The 20,635-nt window shown below is 42.0% G+C and overlaps 2 protein-coding genes across 11 annotated transcripts in view; one reads left to right on the top strand and one right to left on the bottom strand.

Annotated features, from left to right (window-relative positions):
- LOC132008664 (renalase-like) overlaps window positions 1-9,983 on the bottom strand; it is a 46,932-nt gene extending 36,949 nt beyond the window's left edge. For 8 of the 10 annotated variants that reach the window (XR_009401691.1, XR_009401692.1, XR_009401690.1 and 5 more), the window contains exons 1-4: window positions 8,832-9,047; window positions 7,517-7,622; window positions 6,720-6,862; window positions 1,967-2,125 (exon numbers count right to left, since the gene is read on the bottom strand). Coding sequence is in view for 6 of the 10 variants with exons in the window: in XM_059387264.1 (XP_059243247.1) it covers window positions 1,967-2,125; window positions 6,720-6,862; window positions 7,517-7,622; window positions 8,832-8,949 (526 nt within the window). In the remaining 4 variants the exon portion in view is untranslated. Of the gene's footprint in view, window positions 1-1,277; window positions 1,508-1,966; window positions 2,126-6,719; window positions 6,863-7,516; window positions 7,623-8,831; window positions 9,048-9,219 lie in introns of those variants that run through there. The other 2 variants (XM_059387263.1, XM_059387267.1) reach the window with 2 other exon arrangements.
- LOC132008666 (lipase member J-like) lies at window positions 9,123-20,477 on the top strand. The gene is made up of 5 exons (XM_059387268.1): window positions 9,123-9,244; window positions 15,198-15,309; window positions 15,919-16,036; window positions 19,175-19,373; window positions 20,321-20,477. The coding sequence occupies exons 1-5, from the start codon at window positions 9,123-9,125 to the stop codon at window positions 20,475-20,477; spliced, it is 708 nt and encodes a 235-aa protein (XP_059243251.1).
- The last annotated feature ends 158 nt before the right edge of the window (window positions 20,478-20,635 follow it).

Here is a 20,635-nt window from a genome sequence, read left to right as displayed (position 1 = left end):
AATCAAGTGGAGGAATAAAACAGATGCTTATTCCTTCAGCACCAAGAATGGAAATAATCATAATAATAATGTCTTAAGATCACGAAAGATAATCCTGTGATATTAATACATAGAGAGCAGCACAGTTATAGTACCAAAAGGCAAACCACAAATTCTAAGAGGTTGTCTCCGTGAGCCATAAGGATTCCCTGTTCTCCCACCTGAAATAATGTAATAAATGTAACAAGTAATTGACAAAAAAAATAGTAGCTCCATGTCTTCTGTAAAAAGCAAAGTAAGGAGAGAGCAGTGCATACGGGAAAACCCAGACCACGTGTAATCAACAGGGAAGTGTCTCACGGGAGTGATGGTATTTGCATTGATCCAAAAAGGCAGACATGATTTAAAAGGGGGACAGTGTGAGAAGGAAATGCAAAGAAAGTAAAGGCTCAGGGCTGCTCACAGTTGGTAGGAAGGCGAGGCCTGTCACTGACTAGCACTTCTGAGCACGTTACTCAGTTATTGTGGGTCTAAGGTGATTTCCCTGTGACACTGTGGGGTTTCGTGAATTACAGTCGCGGTTTTCCGTGTTTTCTGTTTTGCACTCTTCTTCCAAGTCCCCTCTGGTTTAAAAATTCTGAGGGGACATGCACTACACAAAGAGTCCACGAGGTGGCAGCACGTGGCTTCGTAGATGGATGTCTTCCACAGGGGAACTAGGACGCAACCGGGTAACAATCACACAAGCACTATTTAAGGCTCTCGGGAAAACAGAGAGAAGACCTGAATAGTCCTCATACTGAGCTCCGCGTTGAGATTTAGAATTTAAAGGAAAACCACATGTTTTTGATCCCTGCATTTTAGGGGCACCTGGGTGGCTCAGTCTTTTGAGCACTGGACTCTTGATTTCAGCTCAGGTCAGGATCTTAGGGTCAGGAGAGGGAGCCCTGCTCTGGCTCCCCCTTTAGTGGGGAGTCAGCTTGAGATCCTCTCCCTCTGCCCTTCCCCTCGCACTCCCTCTCCCTCCCTCCATCTCAAATAACCAATCCCTTTGTTTTAGACCCACAGGTGGAAAGGATTATGGTGGGGTGTTCTGTTTTAGCCCTTTATAGCTAGGGTGGCTTCTTTACAATGAACTAAACACAGCCTTATTTGCATGGGGTCCAATTCTGATTTGAGCTGATAAAACCCAAAGAAACTTACCCTCCGTCAAGTATACCAAGTCAATCATTTGTAAACATTTTCTTTTTCTTATTCTATTTTAAGATTTCATGTATTTATTTGAGAGAGAGAGAGCACGCGCTCGAGCAGGGGGAGCAGCAGGCAGAGGGAGAAGCAGACTTCCCGCTGGGCAGGAAGCCCAATGAGGGGCTTGATCCCAGGCCCCTGGGATCATGACCGGAGCCAAAGGCAGATGCTTAACCAGCTGAGCCACCCAGGTGCCCAATGCGATCAATTCTTGTATCATAAAAACCTTCTTATCTCCAGGATAGACACAAAGAGACTGGTCTTCCTTTAGGCCAAACAACTGCAGGTTCATCAAAAACATTTACCTCTTAAAAGCAAGGGTGGTAAGAAAAATGTTCAAGTTTTAACTGGTTAAAAAAAAATTCTGGGGACGCCTGGGTGGCTCAGTTGGTTGGACGACTGCCTTCGGCTCAGGTCATGATCCTGGAGTCCAGGGATCGAGTCCCGCATTGGGCTCCCAGCTCCATGGGGAGTCTGCTTCTCTCTCTGACCTTCTCCTCGTTCATGCTCTCTCTCACTGTCTCTCTCTCAAGTAAATAAATAAAATCTTTAAAAAAAAAAATTCTGTGGGTTTAAGTTTAACCTTGACTAACATCACAGACAAGGCCATAGCATCGGTTTCTAAAACACGCAAATCAATAGAATCCACAATGTGCCGTTTGCTGAGAGAGTTACACTAAGCTCACGCCTTGTGAGAGGAACCCCACTCCGTGAGGTGGACAGCCAGGCCGGGACTCACAGTTTGCGATGTCGCCTTGGAGCTGCAGAATCCGCGGAACCGGCATCGTGAGGACAACGATATCAAACTGCTCGGGGGGACCTGTTTCCTTGGAGACTTCCCACTTGTCATTCCGCAGGTTGACCTGAGTCACACGGTGTCTGAAGCAGACATCAGCACCTGTCCAAAAGCAAGGTCATGTTCACATCCTCAGGGTTTCCAGTATGAACAGGCAGAGAGAGAGGAGTTACAGACTGGATCCATTCAGGGGAACTGAACAGTGAAGGTGCCCTTCTCGGGGCTCACTTCCCCATTAAGTCGGAATTCCTCTCTTTCCCTCTTAAACCTTAAAAAGGTGTCTGTGAACGAGATCCAAGCTCTCGTTAGTGGATCAATTTACCTTTATTAAGAATTGGAATGAGGGAGCACCTGGGTGGCTCAGTGGGTTAAAGCCTCTTCCTTTGGCTCAGGTCATGATCCCAGGGTCCTGGGATCGAGCACCACATCGGGCTCTCTGCTGGGCGGGGAGCCTGCTTCCCCCTCTCTCTGCCTGCCTCTCTGCCTACTTGTGATTTCTGTCAAATAAATAAAATCTTTAAAAAAATTTAGAATGAAGAGAAATATGGTTGAGAATGTCCTCTCATCGCATTTTTCTTCTTTATCACCAAGGTATTTTGATAATTACCTGAGTAGTTATTTGGCTAATATTTTCTTCCCTATTAACCTGTGAGCCCCCAGGGAAGGAACCATGTCTGCTCTGTGTCTGTGTCTGTGAAGACCGTATCTCATACACAGTAGAGTACTCGCCACATACTGCAATTTCCTAAGTACCAGTTGAAGAGAATGAATCAGGAACCATAAACCAAAAGATAAGAAAATATCCCTGGATCGCTAAGTCTCCGTGAGACCAAGCACTTACTCACATCTCAATTACCAGAAAACTTGGATTTGTTTTTACAAATCTACTTGTATGCAGTCTCAGGAACAGAAAAGCAAGAAATGAAGAAAGAACAAGACACAAAAGCACGTTGGAAGATTTCGTTCATCATTTCCAGGGGACACCACAGCATCCCAGCCATGCAACATCCGGCTTATGTCCGCCTGGCCCTGAAGCTTCCTTCCTGAGGCGACTCCATCCTCCTCCCCTAGAAGGTCCCTCCACAGTCGTTCTGACATTGATTCAGAATATCTGCCTGTATCAGGTATGTCTTATCCATCCAAAACCACTCATTTCCTCGATGTCACGTCTCTAGACCTCAGATGCTTTCACTGTCCCTGGAATCCCACGGCAACACTGTGAACATTCAGTTTTTAAATCAAATGCAAATATATTAGAAGGAACAAGGTGCTAACTAGGCCCAGGCATCCATCTCTTTGAGGCAATTAGCTTCGTTCTGTTCATACACTGGAGCAAGGGCTAGTAAACAGCCTCCAACCTGCCTGCTTGCCCCGAGGCCCCTTCAACTCCCACCCGCCAGCTCCAGGCCGGCCTGAACCGTTCCCCTTCACTCGGTTCTATTTATTTAGGGTGCCGTGGGAAAGAGCGGTGCACGGTTACGGGCAGTGGTAAGCAGGCATGTGTGCTTCAGGGAACTGAAGTCCACGGACCTAGAAATTCTCCATACCCAGCCGGATGCCCTGGATATGCATCCCAAGGGTCCCAAAGTATTCTGCAAGGTGTATGTCTGTGGTTCTCTTAATTGTGGACCCCAGGCCGGCAGCACCGGCGGCACCTTGGATCCTGGTACAAGGGTACGTTCTGAGACCTAAGCCATGTACAGGATAGGTTAAACTCTAGTGAGCCACAGATAATTAAATATGACCTTTTTTCCCAAGAGCTTCCAAAGCAAAATTGGAAGATAAAATATATATTCTCCCAAACACCTACCAAGAGAAGGATGTAGGTACTGTGTATTCAAGGACTGTTCCTCTGCCAGAAGAACAACAGATGTAAGAGGGCAAGGACTTTGGTTTTTGTATCCTTAGCACCTAACACAGCATCTGGCATATAGGAAGTACTCAGTAAGTGTTTACTGAAGGGATGTATGCGTGCGTGGACGGATGGATAGGACATATAATACAGCTGGTAAGTACTTGAGGATTTCAGTAAATAGGAACATCCAAATTGGGTCAAATCATGATGGAAACGAGATTTTTTTAAAAGTTATATGGTGGCAAGAGATGAAGCTGACGGTGACATTCTACAAAAATCCAATGCTATCACATTCTGTAAGGGTTAATTTTATGCACTAGCTTGACTGGGTCATGGAGTCCCCCCAAGATATTTGGTCAAATATTATTCTGGCTCTGTCTTTGACAATGATTTTGGATGAGATTAACGTTTAAATTGGTAGAATGAGTAAGGCAGATTACCCTCCCTACTTAATGCCCATGGCTCTCATCCAGTCATTGGCACGTGTGAAACAAAAAGACTGACCCTCCCCAAAATGAAAGAATCTTCCTGACGGAGAGCCTTCAGACTGGGAGAAGGGGTTGTTGGGAGTTTTTCTACCCCTTGTATTGGGATTTGCCAGTTCATCCTGCAGATCTTGACACCTGCCAATCTCCCTAATCACGAGCCAATTCTTTTTAATAAATCATATATATACAAATATATCCTATTATATATAATAATATCCTATTATATATATTTGTGTATATAATACATATAAATATATTATATTATATATTATATATAGTTATATGTTAATAACCAATCATATATAAAATATATTAGATATTTATATATAATTATATCTATAAAATATATTAAATATATAATTAATATAACATAATACTATATAATTATATATTATATATTTTACATTATATATTATATATTATAAGAAGCTGTCTAACCAGAATGACATCTACTATGTCCCCATGTTGTATGATATTGAATCTAACCGACCCCTCCCTTGCCTGCTATCAGGGATTCTTGGGGTTCCCAACAAGTAAAATTTGATGAAGAAAATCAAAACAATAATTATTCTAGAAAAAAAAAATAATAATTATTCTAGAAACAGTTTATAGAAGAAAACATCTCAGCACCTTTCATCAGTGATCTTGAATTGGGCACCTTACTTACTTATGATTCATCAAGAAACTTACTTCTGTTAAAAAAAAACAAATTGGGGCGCCTGGGTGGGTCATGGCCCACATTGGGCTCTCGGCTCAGCGGGGAGCCTGCTTCCTCTCTCTCTCTCTCTCTCTCTCTCTGCCTGCTTGTGCTCTCTGTCAAATAAATAAATAAATTAAATCTTAAAAAAAAAAAAAAATTAAAAAAACAAATTGTTGGGTGCCTGGGGGGCTCAGTCAGTGAAGCATCTGCTCAGGTCATGTTCCCCGGGGCCCTGGGATCAAGTTCTGGGTCGGGCGCCCTGCTCACCCGAGGAATCTGTTTCTCCTTCTGCCTGCTGCCTCATGCACATGCGCTTGCTCTCCCCCACAAAAATAAAATCTTTAAAAAATTTAAAAAACCCAAATTGTTTATCATCCAAGATCACTTATCAACTTTTTAAAAAAAGATCATTTCATAACATGCATAAAATACATAAAGAATAAATGAAAATCCTAATAGAAAATGGACAAAGGTTATAAGAAATGGACAATAGGTACTCCATAAAAAATCCATAAGAAAATGGACAAAGATAAATAAGAAATTCACAGAAAGAAGGTGGAAAGAGCTCGCTAAAAACACGAAGATGCATAAACTCAGTCATAACTATGGAAATACAAATCAGAACACAAAAAGACATCAGCTTTAACCTGCCCCACTAGCAAAAATTAAAAATCTCCATAATATCAAGACGCACAGAGAGAGAAATTTTCATTCACTGCTTTTTAAAATTTTTTTTAAAGATTTATTTACTTGTTTTAGAGAGAGAACATGAGTGGGAGGGGCAGAGGGACAGGGAGAGAATCTCAAGCAGATTCCCCACTGAGCTCAGAGTGGGGCTCCATCCCACCACCCTGAGATTGTGACCTGAGACAAAACCAAGAGTCGGATGCTGACTGAGCCACCCAGGCACCTCCTCATTCACTGCTGACGAGATATTCTTTAAGAGGAACAGATGGAACCACCTAGTTTAATTAAAAATTCACAATACCATTTGATACAGCAACTGTCCTGTTAGAAACTGGTCCTACAGATAGGCCTAAAGAAGTGTGTTACACTTAAACAATGCAGCAGTACCGGTATTAGCAAAAACCAAAACAACCCCTCACCCCACCAACAACCTAAATATTTTCCAGAAAGCTAATCCTGACATAAACAATGAATTTATTTATTCATAAAGAAATCATATAACACTGAACAGGCATTGAGAAAAATGAAGCATACTGAATTTGTTGTTATGAAAATAGACCTAAGATATGATTTAGTTTATGATGATGTATTAGGATTTTCCAGAGAAACAGAACCAATAGGAGGTAGACAGATAGATAATTGGGGGGGACTGATTTATGACAAATAGACCAAACAAGGTATTGGTTTATGAAAAGTAATCCCATTGGTATACTTTAAAAGAAGAAATATAAACATACATGAATAAATAAATAGAGGCAGCCATGTAAATCAATACACAGATGCATAAAGTTTTTTCTAGACGCATACACTGAAAACTATTATTAGGGATAAAAGAAAATCAGCTATTGGTAAAGAGAAGAACATCTATTTTATAACTTTCTTTATAGTATTAATATTTAATTATGTTTACAACTTTTATCTTTAAATGCCAATAGTAAAAGAAAGCAGAGAAACTCCTATCCCCACCTGATTCCTTCAAGTAGTGCTTAATAATTGAAGAAACTCCTTGAGGTGCCACAAAGTTACAGTCTCCTTCTTTCATCACCATCCCTTCAATAGGAGAGGTCAGGGGCTTCAAAATGCCAAGAGCTAACAGGTCATCATAAAAACTGAAATAAATCAATATATATGATATAATTAAATACCACTATCAGTTAGCTTAAAAATACTGTATTCTCTTCCAAGAATCCTTAGAGAGTATCACTCTACATAATAACTAGAAATCTTCATAAGATTGACTCAGTGCATGTTTTACGTTAAGAAAACAATTCAAGGGGCACCTGGCTGGCTCAGTCAATAGAGCAGGGGACTCTTGGTCTTGAGGTGGTGAGTTCAAGTCCCACGTGGGGCACAGAGTTTCCTTAAAAAATCAGTAAACCATCATCCAGGTGAAGAACAGAAACGTTTTGCGAATCTATAAATCTTGCTGACATTAGCTGAAGGCCTATTTTCTTGTATATCTCAAAATTACAGACAGTGAACATAGAAAGGTATGCAGTTCCCCCAGGACTAGCTGTCCTCTTTGCCAACACAGCACAGTAGCTCATATTTAAATTGAACCCTGGATGTAGCGTCTCTTCCAGTATCCAGGACCACCCTTGGGAGGAAGGGACTCTGGCTTTCCCACTTAACTCAGGCTAATGCCATCAATGACGTTATTGTAATATCTTCACTATATCACGGGGCAAGGTGTCGCTCTGTTAATGATTTCTATCTTTTTACATCCTATGGGCATGAAGATTGATTTCTGCCAACTAACTCACCTTTGGTGTTGCTTGGCATAGTGAGGCGTGCAGGTGATGTACTGAGCACCCAAGTCAACCGTACTCTGTGGATTATAAGGGCTCCTGGCTGTCGTCATTCTTCCCCCTTGGATTCATTCACAAGAAACATCTTAGTGCATCAGAATGACCCTTCTGCAATGAACACCTCAATTATGCACCCCCGGGGGGGCCAAAGAGATTAGGGCTGTATTAAAAGAGGACTTTGTTGTGCTTTTCTGTTTTAGTTTTGGGCTTTGTCCTCTACCATCCTTAGGACAACTTGGTCACTGCGAAGTATTTTTAAAGAGGACACAGCGGTGTTCAGCGCTGTGCCTGGCCCCTGGATTCACACATTTAAACAACAGGAATGGGTGCGTGGAGAACGTCCAACGAAAAAACGCATGACATGTCAGAATAATCACTGGGAGCATGTTTTCACTCCCGCAAACGGGTTTCGTGAGAAAAAAAAAGGGAGTCTGTCAACTAGATCCTGGTAGTCCTGGTCCAAGGGCACTTTGGGATCCTCGACATGTGCAGATGTCCTGGAAAGCACGGCCAGGCCGAGATGAAAACCAAAACAACAACAACAAAAACAAAAAAACCCGCGCACTGGCCAAGGGGGTAGGCCCAAGCTGTGCATACTGCCAGAGCTCCTGGGCTGCCCTCGGGGTGGCACACCTCCCGCTCCTCCTCCCTGACCCCGCGCGGGACTCCTCCCGCTCTGGGTCCCTGAACCTGTGCTCCTCCCGCTCTTCCCGGACCCTTACCAAGGTTCCCTCTCCCTGCTCCCCTCCCTCCCGCCACGCCCACTTCCCCAGCCCAGGGCTCCTCCTGCTCTTCCGGACCCTAGACCCTGACCGAGGCTCCCTCTCTCCCTATCCCCCCTCTCCTCCTACCCTAGGCTCCTTCCTCCTCCCTCACCCGCGCGGGGCTCCTCCCGCCTCCCGCCCCAAACCCCCACTCCTCATCCCGGGTGTCCTCTCTCCTCACGCTCCTGACCCCGCGCGGGGATCTTCCTACTCCCCCAGTGGCCCCCCTCCTCCTACCCAGGGCTCCTCCCGCTCCTCCCTCCCCGCCCCGCGGGGCTCCTCCCACTCCCTCGCTCCCCGCCCGGCGCGGGGGTCACCGCCTACTCCGCCCCCCTCGGGCGTCTCTGGGGAGCTGGAGGCTCCGGTCACGTGACCGGGCATGTACCGCGCACGCTGCCGCCGGGAGGTGGCGGCCGCGGTGACCGGATCGTCCCACAGACCTCCGGCTGTAGGCCACCAGCAGGCGCCGGCTTCCTTTCCCCGGTTTCGACCACCCCACGACCTACCTGAGTCCCCAGCCTCCTCCCACACCGTGAGGTGCACTGGAGGGGGCGCCTCCTTCCTGAGCAGCGCTGCGCACAGGCTTCCCGTCAGCCCGGCGCCCACGATCAGCACCCGCGCCATGGCCCGGGGTCTCGGGGTGAGGCCGCACGCGGCTGTCGGATTCCCCGCTCCAGGCCCGCCCCGCCCCGCCCGCGCGCAGTGCCGCCCGCCGGCCTCCAGGGGGCAGACGGGAGGCGGGCGGGGCGGGCCACGCCCGGGTTCTCCGAGCCTCGCGGAGGGGGCAGGGATGCAGCATGGAGCGCGACAGCGCCGCCCCAGGCCGGAGCCGCAGCGGGAGTGACCGCGCAGTCCCGCAGGGCGGAGGGAGGGACCCGGAAGGCCGCTGCTCACCTCCTCCGGAAGCACGTGAGTGCAGGTGCTGTCCTTTTCAGGTTGGCTCCGGCTCTGTGGCTGCCCTGTAACCCTGAGCCTCAGTTTCTCCATCTGTCAAAGGGGGACCGTAACGTCTGCGTGTCAGATTGGTGACCGTTCACCAGAAAACTTGAGCTCACTCGGCTCTTCGGTACATATTTTAGAACACATTCCACGTGCTCTGAGGTATATAAAGATGAGCAAGTCAAGGACACATGACCGGTTCGTTTCTCTTCAATATTGTCCTGGACATTCTCAGTGAAACAACAAAAAGCAATGAGAACTGTGAACTGTTAAAAAATAAAGAATTCAGTTACCCTAGATTGTGGATAAATTACTACCTGCAAAACTAGAGAAACTGGATAGCTATGAGAAGTGCTACGAAAGTGGACAGTGGTAGCCAGATAATGAAAAAATTTAAAAATTAAAAGTTTTACTTTATGCCCCCTTGTGAAGAAATTACCATACATCAAATTGGTGGTGGACCAACAATACATATATCTGATAAAAGAAAAGAAAATATAGATTGAAATATAGAATTACAGCCTGTAAAAAGACATAAAAATAAAAGATAGAGCTGAACAGAAAAACATTAAATTCATAGTTATTTACAACTTGTGTGTTGCAAAATGCACAGGACAAAATATAATAGCAAACCGGAGTAGAGTTTGATAATTTATCAAAAATCCTAAAACTCTGTTCTTTGAATGAAACATACCAGGTCTAGACATTTATCTGGGGGAAATAATATATAGTTATACATTAAAATTTACATAAAAATGTGTTTACCTCGGGACACCTGGGTGGCTCAGTTGGTTAAGCAGCTGCCTTCGGCTCAGGTCATGATCCCAGCGTCCTGGGATCAAGTCCCACGTCAGGCTCCTTGCTCAGCAGGGAGCCTGCTTCTCCCTCTGCCTCTGCCTGCCATTCTGTCTGCCTGTGCTCTCTCTCTCTCCCCCTCTCTCTCTCTGATAAATAAATAAAATCTTAAAAAAAAAAAAAAAAAAGATTAAAAATGTGTTTACCTCAATGTTATTAGAAACATTGATGTCTAGGGGCACCTGGGTGGCTCAGTTGGTTAAGCAACTGCCTTCGACTCAGGTCACAATCCTGGAGTCCAGGAATGGAGTCCTGCATCAGGCTCCCTGCTCAGCAGGGAGTCTGTTTCTCCTACGACCTCTCTCCTCGCATGCTCTCTCTCAAATAAATAAATAAAATCTTGAAAGAAAAAAAAAAAAAGAAACATTGACGGCTATAACCAAACAACCTACTAAGAAAATATGGCTTTAAATATTTAAGGATGTACAGAAAATTATTCATTCTATAATGTTGAAAAACTGGCTACAAAACTAGTAAAATCCCAGTTTTACAAACATACACAAAGACAAGTATGACCGCAGTATTAGAGAAATTCAGAGGAAACAGATGTATCTACATTTTTCTATTAATTTCAAGGTTTTATAAAAGTCATATGAATCTATTAATTTATTTGTTATAAACAAAATAAAGCTGATATTCTAGACAGAAGTTAATCCCTGCTTTAAAGAGATTTCACAACCATATGCTAAAGATCTCAGAACTGTCTGGAAAGGAGATTTGAGGTAATCTAGTTCAACCGCGCTCTGCCACCAGCATTTTACGTAATGTAAATATAAACACTAAGTTAAAGTTAATTTGCCCAAATTTATGTAGTATTTCAAGGATGAGACCAGGGCAGGTCTCCTGGATTGTTTTGAGTCTGTTCTCAAACAGCTCCTGCTTCCTCGTTTCTTGTACAATCAGGCCTAAAACCTCATGGTCATCTGCAGTCGTTTCTCTTTTGTCACTCTTATTAACTATTGGTCCTCCGGTCCTTTGGACCTTTTCTCCTCTGTCTCTTATATTCAATCCCATGCAATTCTACACCAGAAAACTCAAGCTTTACTTTTTTTCTTTTTCTTTCTTTCTCTTTTTCTCTTTCTTTCTTTCTTTCTTCTTCTTCTTTTTTTTTGTTTTTGTTTTTGTTTTTGTTTTTGTTTTTGTTTTTGTTTTTGTTTACTCCGGGCTCAGTTTCACGACCCTGAGATTGTGTCCTGAGCTGAAATCAAGAGTGGGGTGCTTAACAGACTGAGCTGCAGAGGTGCCCCCAAGCAGTCATTACTTCTTAACTGGATTATTATAATGACTTTTTATTATTATAATGAATATTATTTCATTATTATTATTATAATGACTTTCTCCCCTTTCCTAATCTCTGTTTTCCACTGAGCTTCTGGGTCAGTCACTACCATTCTCAGAAAACTTGCAGTAGCACTCAGTTTCATACAGAACCAAGTTCAACTGCTTGGCATAAAAACTGTTGTTCAGTGATATTTCCCCACCCTATCTTTATATCTTAACCTTGGTAATCTTTGTATGTCCTGTGCTATAGCTAAATGGAATTATTTTATGTTCCCCAATAGATTTTCCACATATCTGTGAAAGCGGTAAGCCTTTGTTTATGTAGTTCTTGAGTACAGAGCATACTTTCTTTGACTTGTATTTCTAGTATTGTTCATTTGCATGAATTCTTCACTCTTTTCCTTTTCTGGTGTGATCACTAATATGTTCTTTAAAAAGTATGTAGAATTGGAGATGGTTATGAGCACTGAATGGAGGTGGCTATCATGGCTTGTGATTTCTCATTAGTCTTTAAGGACTAGTATAACCACCCACCTTACCACCATCCCCAATCTCCAGAATGGGTTCCATCAGCCCAGAGCTATAACTGTAGGGCTGTAGGTCCACGGTTGGCTACGGGTACTAGTGCATCTTTCTGGGATATTTGAGAATGACTAGACAACTAAAGAAAGTAGGATTGCAAAATAGCTAGGACAGGCTTCTGTATTTACTCTTCCTAGCCACCTTGACCTTTTCTCGTCTTTCCTATTCCTGATCTTTGCAAGGCTGGCTCTTTCTGTTCATTTAAGTCCCGCTTAGAAGTCACCTAAAGGAAGACTTTTCTAACTATTTGACTTAAAAGAACCACCCTCTGACTCTATTCCCCCAACCCGTTTCATTTTCTTCATGTTACCTAATCACTTTTAGAAGTTATCTTGCTTTCTTGCCTACTTATTTGTTGTTTACTTAATAGAATTTAAGTGGACAGAAACATTGTCATAGTCAATACGGTATCCCTGGCAACTAGAATCAAAGTCAGAATTCTCAGACACAGAGCTCAGTAACTCTTTGCCTAGAAAGTATGCAAGCCGTTCAAGAATTATGCTTAAACTAAGATAGGCCAAATGTTAATTCAGTGGGTCAGTTTCAGTATTGAAAATACTTTCTCAGAGAGTGCTTTTTTATGGTATAATATGACTGTAATACTATAAAAATATCATGCCAGTCAGCAAAGGTTGCCTGCTTGTGTGAGGCACAGCTCTGTCTGTTCTCACTAACCGTGTTATTGATAACTTCGATAATCATTAATGGCAAATCAGTTTTTGATGGCATAAAATCAAGGTGAATAGCCTTATAGGGTTACTTTAAGATCAGGAATTTAAAAGATTTCAATAGAAGTCACTGAAATCTAACAACAACAAAAAAAATGGAGGAGGTTATTTGAAGTCTTACCTTTGTATCTAGAAAACAATTTTACAGAATCAAGGAAAGAGAGCTTAGAATTTTACTGGGCTTAGGTGCCTGGGTGCCTCAGATGGTTAAATGTTTTCTTGATCTTAGCTCAGGTCTTGAACTCAGGGCTGTGAGTTCAAGCCCCGTGTGCAGCCTACTTAAGAAAAAAAAATTATACTTGGCCTTAAGTTCACTCTGAGTTAACAGTATAATAGAGCTGTTAAGACAAAAAGCTAAATATAAACCTAAGCTACGACAAATGGATTAGAGTGTGCAGAACAAGGCAGGCGACAGTCCCACACTATTTACACTGCTCAGAACACATTTAGAATACCAGGTTCAGTGCTGGACCCCAGATTTCAAAAGGGTCGTTGATAAATGGGGCCATTCAAGGAAAAATGTCCAGGATGATAAGTGGACTTGAAATTATCTTGCTTGAATAGGTAAGAGGGATAAAGATTGCTAGGTTGCTAGCCTGAAGAAAATGTCACAAAAACATGAAAACCATCTGCAAACATGTAAAAGATCTTAAGAAAGAAAAATAATTGGATACATCAGCATATTAAAATCAGTTTATGAAAATTATAAGGAACTAGATTCTGGCTTAAAGATATTTAAGGAATAATATAGATATTTATTATTTGTATTATATTTTAAATATCTATGTTATTTATTGAGAATATAGATATTCTCAAAGAAGAAATTTAAGGAATAATTTTAAGTAGGTGCATCTAAAAATGGAACACATTTTCTCATGCAGTAGCTCTCCAACGGGGACACCTTCGGAATGTGGATGGGCACAATGGGGGATATTGCCAAAGAAACTGAAGTACTGGATAGGACAGTGGTCCTGGGACAGTGGTCCTCATACAGGATACGTATAAGTAAATGAAGATTTTCTAAATGGTAGACAGAATTTTAAGGAAGTCAATTTCCACCTTCTGAACTGCTGAAAGTACTTTTCACTAATATGTCTAGAAAAGCCTTTGTGGTCAAGCAGATTTGCCTTTCCTAACCTTCCCTTTCACAGTTGCTCTTTACCAGCTTTGTAAGAAATCTCAAGATTTACCACCACCATGAAACACTAGAGTTTTCTGAATTCAACTATATATTTACCTGAACAGTTTTATAGTTTCACATGATTTCCCGTTACTTATTTTCATTTCAGCTTGAGGAAGTCCCTTTAATGTGTACTGTAAGGCCCAATTAGTACCGGTGATAAAGTCCTTCAGCTTTTACCTGTCTGAAAAACTATCTGCCCTTCCAATTTGAAAGGCAGCTTTGTTGGGTTGTTGAATGCTCGTGGTTGGCAGGTTGTTGTTTTTTTTTTTTTCCCTTCCCTCCTTTCTTCCCTTCCTTCTGCACTTTGAATATATATTCAATATATATTGAATAGGGGGTCTGGGTGGCTCAGTGGGTTAAAGCATCTGCGTTTGGCTCAGGTCATGATCCCAGGGTCCTTGGATCGAGCCCCACATCAGGCCCTCTGCTCAGGGGGTAGCCTTCTTCCCCCTCTCTCTCTCTGCCTGCCTCTCTGCCTACTTCTGATCTCTGTCTGTCAAGTAAATAAAACAAAATCCTAAATACATATATATATATAAAATATATATTTTTGCATATATGTATATTTTGCAATCTATATTTTGCAAAGTCTCTGCTAAAAAAGTTTGCTGATAGTCTTATGAGGGTTCCATTATAGATAACAAGTTATTTTTCTTACTGTTTTAAGATTCTCGCCATCCCCCTTCCCTCCCCAAAACTCAACAACTGTTAAACATACTTTGAACGAGTGTTAGTCTAGGGACGCCTAGGTGGCTCCATCAGTTAATTGTCTACCTTTGGGTCTGGTCATGATCCCAGAGTCCTGCATCTGGCTCCCTATTCTGTGGGGTGTCTGCCTCTCTCTCTGTGCTCTATCTCTGACTCTGTTTCTCACACATACACACCAACACACTCACACACACACTTTCTCAAATAAATCAATAAAATCTTTAAAGGAAATAAACAAGTGTTAGTCTGGTAAGAATATCATTACATCATTAATTCAGGTATCAATTAACTTGTAGTATATGATAAAGTTTTTGGAATTGGGCTAAACAATTCTATAATGGAGACCTCAAAGAGGGTTTTGTGCTGCAAAAGAAGACAGCTGGAAAAGCACTGATGTGGGAATGAAGCCAGAATGAATTGAACTCTTGACTGCCAACTATACATTGTGTGTCCTTAGACAAGTTACTTAATTTTTCCAGGCTTTGGTTTTCTGACCTGAAAACAGTAATATTCCCTAACTCACAGAATTATTTAAACAGTCAAATGGTATCACTTGCTGCAATTTTAGTAGTATTAACATCTCCTTTTATATGCAGATCCCAAATGTCCTATCTTTTCAGAGTGACCTCTCTTATTTTAATTCTTGGGACTATGCAAGGTGCCTTTCTATATCGAAGAGCTCAGAACCCTGAAGTGAACATGAACATTGTAAGTTGCTAGGAAATAAATGCTAAGCTGCTGAAATAACACAGTGGATGCTACTCTTTAATTGGGGAGGGCGGGCTTTTATTTTAATAGAGCTGCAGTCAAAAAAATATCCCTGTATTCATATATTTTGATATGGGTCAATGAATAGTCCCCATTTACCGTTCTGTAGCTCACAGTTTCCCCTTCACCCTTACTTTGTCCCTGGGTGAAAATATATATACCGACATTTAAATGCCTTTGTGGAAGACTTATAAATTCTTTTTTGTATACACACACATACATGCAAATTCCAGATATAAGCTTAGCTATAATCATAGACATGCAAACATTTGTGGATAAACATATATTTTAAAATTTATATGGCTGAGCAGGTAAAAGTTTGAGTGATTAGTAGTTAGGCAAAAAGTAATGTATAAGAATGATGTTTATAGATGTACTAAAATATCTATTACTGAATGAATCAGTGAACTAGTGAAAAAAAAAAATAGTCCTGAGGTTGAGAGACTGACTATACAAGGTCCATTATTACATTAACAGCTTAGGTTATTATCAGGTTCCATTAACTGACCAGAAATTGTATCCTAAAAGCCTTCCTTTTTCTTTATCTAGAGCCAAATTATTTCTTATTGGGGCTACCCAGATGAAGTGTATGATATTATAACTGAAGATGGTTACATCCTTGGCCTTTATAGAATTCCTTATGGGAAGACAAACAGTAAAAGTTCAGGTAATATTCAATTCAGAACAACTTGGTGACTGTCTGGGCCCTCAGTGAGTGTCAGACAAGGAAAAGACTTAAAGATGAAGCGCACAATTAACTTCTCACCCATGTCTCTACATGCCCCCAGATGAGAGCCCGATTCTCCCCTGGCTTCTTGTTCACAGGATGGTTTTAGAGTGTGATGGAAACTAAGCTGTTCCAAATGTGCTTTGTGGGTCCCTTTACTAATTTCTGTTGGTTCTTTCCAATCTCTTTGTTTCATGAAGGGTTAGAAATGGTAACATGGTAACATAAGTTTGGAAAATGGCTGGTAAACATGTCCTTCCTGTCTCCTCTAATAATAGCAAAGAGATGAGTTTGGTCATGGTTCTTTATCCCAACAGTAGGTACATCACTATCCACAAGTGTGGTGAAAAAGATAAAGCACTCGAATTTGTCGCTAGGGTTATAATCCTATATCTGTCACTTACTAGAAGAATATGCAATAGATTACTTTTGCTTATTCATCTAATTGTTCAAACAAAAGCCAACTTTTTTTTTTTTTTTAGTTTTCTCTTTAGGTATTTCTCCTTGAAAAGGATGTTTCTCATATTATAAAATGCCCTCTCAAGTTTTAAGCAGTAAAATATATTTCAGGAAAGATACTAATTTGAAACAACCTCAATCAATGTAATTTTGGATTCTTATAAAGGTCAGAACTACCAGACAGAAAATGTTAACATAGATTTAACATAATTATAGTAATCATTTTTCAGGGTCTGACCTAATTTTGTGAATACTGTAATAAAATATTGAAAGGTAATTTCAAAATACAGTAAGTGCTTTTGAGTTGTCTAGAAGCAGTGCCAGAGACAGGGAGTCAGAAGCATGTGATTTATTGCTGGTCTACCATCAGGAGAAGGTCATGTGGAAATCCAAGAGGGTTAGGAAAGGAGCTAGAAAGGGTGTGTCTCATCTAAGTCCCGCTGGAGTCTGATCTCAGGGGAGCTTATGGATCCAGGAACTGCATCGTGGAAGCTGTCCTGCCTTGAAGTTAAGGAGTTAGCCTTTTGCATTGCCACAGCAGTTAGTTATTGCCTAAGGCTACTTTTATTGGTGTAATCTCCTAGGTAAGGCAACTGCCATTCACCCTGGGGGATAGAGGGGCAATAGTGAGCACTTAGAAAGCAACACCCACAACATCTGGGAGCTCCACCTACTTTGGAAAGGAAGTCTGGGTGAGCACCAAAATAACAGAGAGTGCACCTCTTACATGACACAGATCCTTTTGTTTTTCACATTAAGCTTATTTCATCCAGGTGCAGGTTTTCCAGGGTATGAGTAGGTCAGAATTTCTGGGGAAACTTATAAGAGGAAGCTGAGTGGAACAAAGTGTGACATCTGCCATTGCCACTGATCCTAATGCCATGGCTGTCACTTGTTAATTCCCACCTGTACTGCCCACTGTAGATTCCCCTCCCTCTCAGCTGTGTCCCTTGATGTGGCAAGCCAGGCCCTTATCCTGAAGGGTTACTGTGTCTGTAACAGGTCGCAGTTGCAGTACTTGTACATTTTATAGGGAAAGCAAGGCAACGGAGTAGCAAAAGATGTCCCACTGAATCTCGTGAACACCAAGTATGTTTTTCCATCCTCATTCTGTATCAGAAGCCCTACCTCGTCATGATGATCAAGGCCAATGACTCCTGCTAATATAGTTTTTCCTTTCTTTGCCACTGCTGCCCTCTAGTCTTCTATCATGAGGAGTCCAAAGTCATAGCCTCCCAGCAGTCATGGCTTTATTATTAGGATGTTTACTGTGTGAACTAGTGGACATGTCTTCTGTCTGGGGACCAGGGCCTCTGGATCTATAAGAGCCTTAAATTGTGAGGACAAAAAGTACAAACTCCCAAGTGAGTTACTGGATGATAGTGAGTAAGACCATTCTTCATCCTACCCCTTTTTTTCTTAGACTCTGTGTTCTACTGATTAGAGCAATATATTCAGTCATTTGTTTAAGGTATTAAATGAGTCCTTAAGGACAGGACCCACAGTTACAGGATGTCATCTCCCAGCTGGCATCTCTACTGGGCGCTGATTTCATTGCTTGGTTGGGCTGGCAGCCTCTTGATGGTGGTTACGCTCTCAGACCAGTGGCCTTCCAAGGCCATAATACTGAGGAATGCACCTTCTTTGACCTGCAATGATTCCCATTATTTGAGGTATGTCATGAGGGGTTCCATATTTGTAGATCAGACACTCCATGAACTCTTGGAACTCTGCTGTGGTCCTATGTGGAAAGAAAGGCAAATCATAGCCAAAATATATATCAATGCCAGTCATAGTGGGTTGTTGACCTTTCCAGAAGAGAAAAGGTCTGATGCCCCCAACTAGTCTCCAAGTGGCTGGTTTGGTCTCCTTGAGGGGATGGTACCCTGTGAGATATCTGTTGCAGGCAGGTTAGACATACTTTCCTAGCAGTAGCCGTGGTAAGGCACCCATGCTGGGGGGCCCAAGTTAACCTACATCTCTCTCATCATGGCTACTTCTTTCATAAGCCCACTGCACAGCACTGGGGTGGCTAAGACCAGTGTCTGGCTGACATCTACTGTAATATGTTATTTAAAATGTATATGATGGAAGCATGAGTGGCTCAGTTAAATGTCCGACTCTTGTTTTTGGCTCAGGTCATAATCTCCGGGTGGTGAGCTCAAGGTCTATGTTGGGCTCTGTGCTCAATATGGAGTCTACTTGAGATTCTCTTTCTCCCTCCCCCTCTGCCCCTCCCCCTTCTCACTCTCTCTCTCTCTAAAATAAAAATAAAATAAAATAAAATGTATATGAGTGCTCTCATGACTATTAGCTATGTGAATGTTCTAATCTTTAAAGTTTATATATTTAAGTGAGACATGACCTAATGGTATACTTGGTCATTTGAAAAAAAATTCTTTGTAAACTTTGCTAAGTGTGCAACTTTGTAAACTTTCCTAAACAATGACAATGGGATTAAACATGAAAAATTTACCATATTTATACAATATAAAATTTAAAAATATATTTTGAAAACTACAAACTGTCATGTTAAAGGATTTAATTTCAGATAAGATATCTATACAGATACTACAACATTTAAGAAGAAATTCTCTGCATTTTTTTTTTTTTTTCTAGCTCAGAGGCTTGTTGTCTACTTGCAACATGGTTTGTTTACATCTGCCAGCAGCTGGATCTCCAATCTGCCCAACAATAGCCTGGGCTTCATTCTGGCAGATGCTGGTTATGATGTGTGGATGGGGAACAGCAGGGGGACCACCTGGTCCAGGAAACACAAGTACCTGAAGACAAATTCCAAAGAATTCTGGGCTTTCAGGTACAAATAACATCAAGTAATGTTTCATTTTATTTTATAAGTGTGTCAAATATTTTGTCTTATGTTTGAATGAAATAAAGTAGAACAGAAGTGTCTTTTCTCAATCAGGTCTTGTAACAGACCATGACAATTTATGTCAATTTTTGCTTGAAAATGAACGAATGCTTGCTTGACCTTAAGTGTGTTTCTCGTTTGTCAGTAGTAACCTTTATTGGCTAACCCCACCCTTCCTATTGTTTTGCTCCTTAACCTCTATATTTCCTTTATCCCCCTGTATGCAAAATAAACAGCCTCTTTATAAGACTATCTTGGGGCTACTTTATTCCCTGACTTTGTGTTCTCACGGAAGTCTTTATTAAGTAGATATATTACACCATATAAATTCTTTTTTAAGAAATATTTATTTATTTGAGAGAGAGCTGGAGAGAAAGTGCATGCACATGCATGAGTGGGGGGAGGAGCAGAGGAGAAGGAGAGAGAAGCTCAAACAGACTCCACATTGAGTGCAGAGCCAGACACAGGGCTCGACCTCACCACCCTGAGACCACGACCTGAGCTGAAATCAAGAGTCAGATGCTCAACCAATTGAGCCACCCAAGGGCCCCATAAATTTTTTTAACATCTTTTTTTTAAGATTTGATATATTTATTTGACAGACAAAGATCACAAGTAGGCAGAGAAGCAGGCAGAGAGAGAGGGGGAAGCAGGCTCCCTGCTGAGCAGAGAGCCCGATGTGGGACTTGATCCCAGGACTCTGGGACCATGACCTGAGCCGAAGGCAGAGGCTTTAACCCACTGAGCCACCCAGGTGCCCCACCCCATAACTTCTTGATAATACCCAAAGAGAGTTGAAAATTGTTTGCCTTCACTTACCTGTTCATTATCTTCAAGGGTTAGCATCACATTCTAGAAGCAAGGGGATTTCAACTTCACTTTTCCTTTTGTAGTTTTGACGAGATGGCAAAATACGACCTCCCAGCCTCCATCGACTTCATCATGAAACACAGGGGACAAGAGGAAATATTTTATATAGGCCATTCCCAGGGTACCACTATTGGTATGGCCAGAAGGATTGTGGCTCGTAGTATGCAATGTCTTTTGTAGGGTTTGCAGACACACCTCCTAAGGAAGTGGGCAAGCTCCCAGAGCTACAAGTGACACAAAATAGAGCGCTGAGAAGAAGACCCACAGCCGGGCCCTGGACACTTACCCCCTTCCTCCTTCTACCTTGTCTACTCCAGTCACAAAGAATTCATTGTAAT

Source organism: Mustela nigripes, unplaced genomic scaffold, assembly GCF_022355385.1.
Source record: "Mustela nigripes isolate SB6536 unplaced genomic scaffold, MUSNIG.SB6536 HiC_scaffold_635, whole genome shotgun sequence".
In the NCBI taxonomy this organism is placed as follows: domain Eukaryota; kingdom Metazoa; phylum Chordata; class Mammalia; order Carnivora; family Mustelidae; genus Mustela; species Mustela nigripes.
This window is presented reverse-complemented; position numbering and strand designations above follow the sequence as displayed.

What these genes read in the sequence shown, in the direction of transcription:
- LOC132008666 (XM_059387268.1), top strand. Translation starts at nt 9,123, where the DNA reads ATGGAGCGCGACAGCGCCGCCCCAGGCCGGAGCCGCAGCGGGAGTGAC. An exon ending in CTGAAGTGAACATGAACATT is followed by an intron (nt 15,310 to 15,918) that starts GTAAGTTGCTAG and finishes TTCTTTATCTAG; the next exon opens with AGCCAAATTATTTCTTATTG. An exon ending in GACAAACAGTAAAAGTTCAG is followed by an intron (nt 16,037 to 19,174) that starts GTAATATTCAAT and finishes TTTTTTTTCTAG; the next exon opens with CTCAGAGGCTTGTTGTCTAC.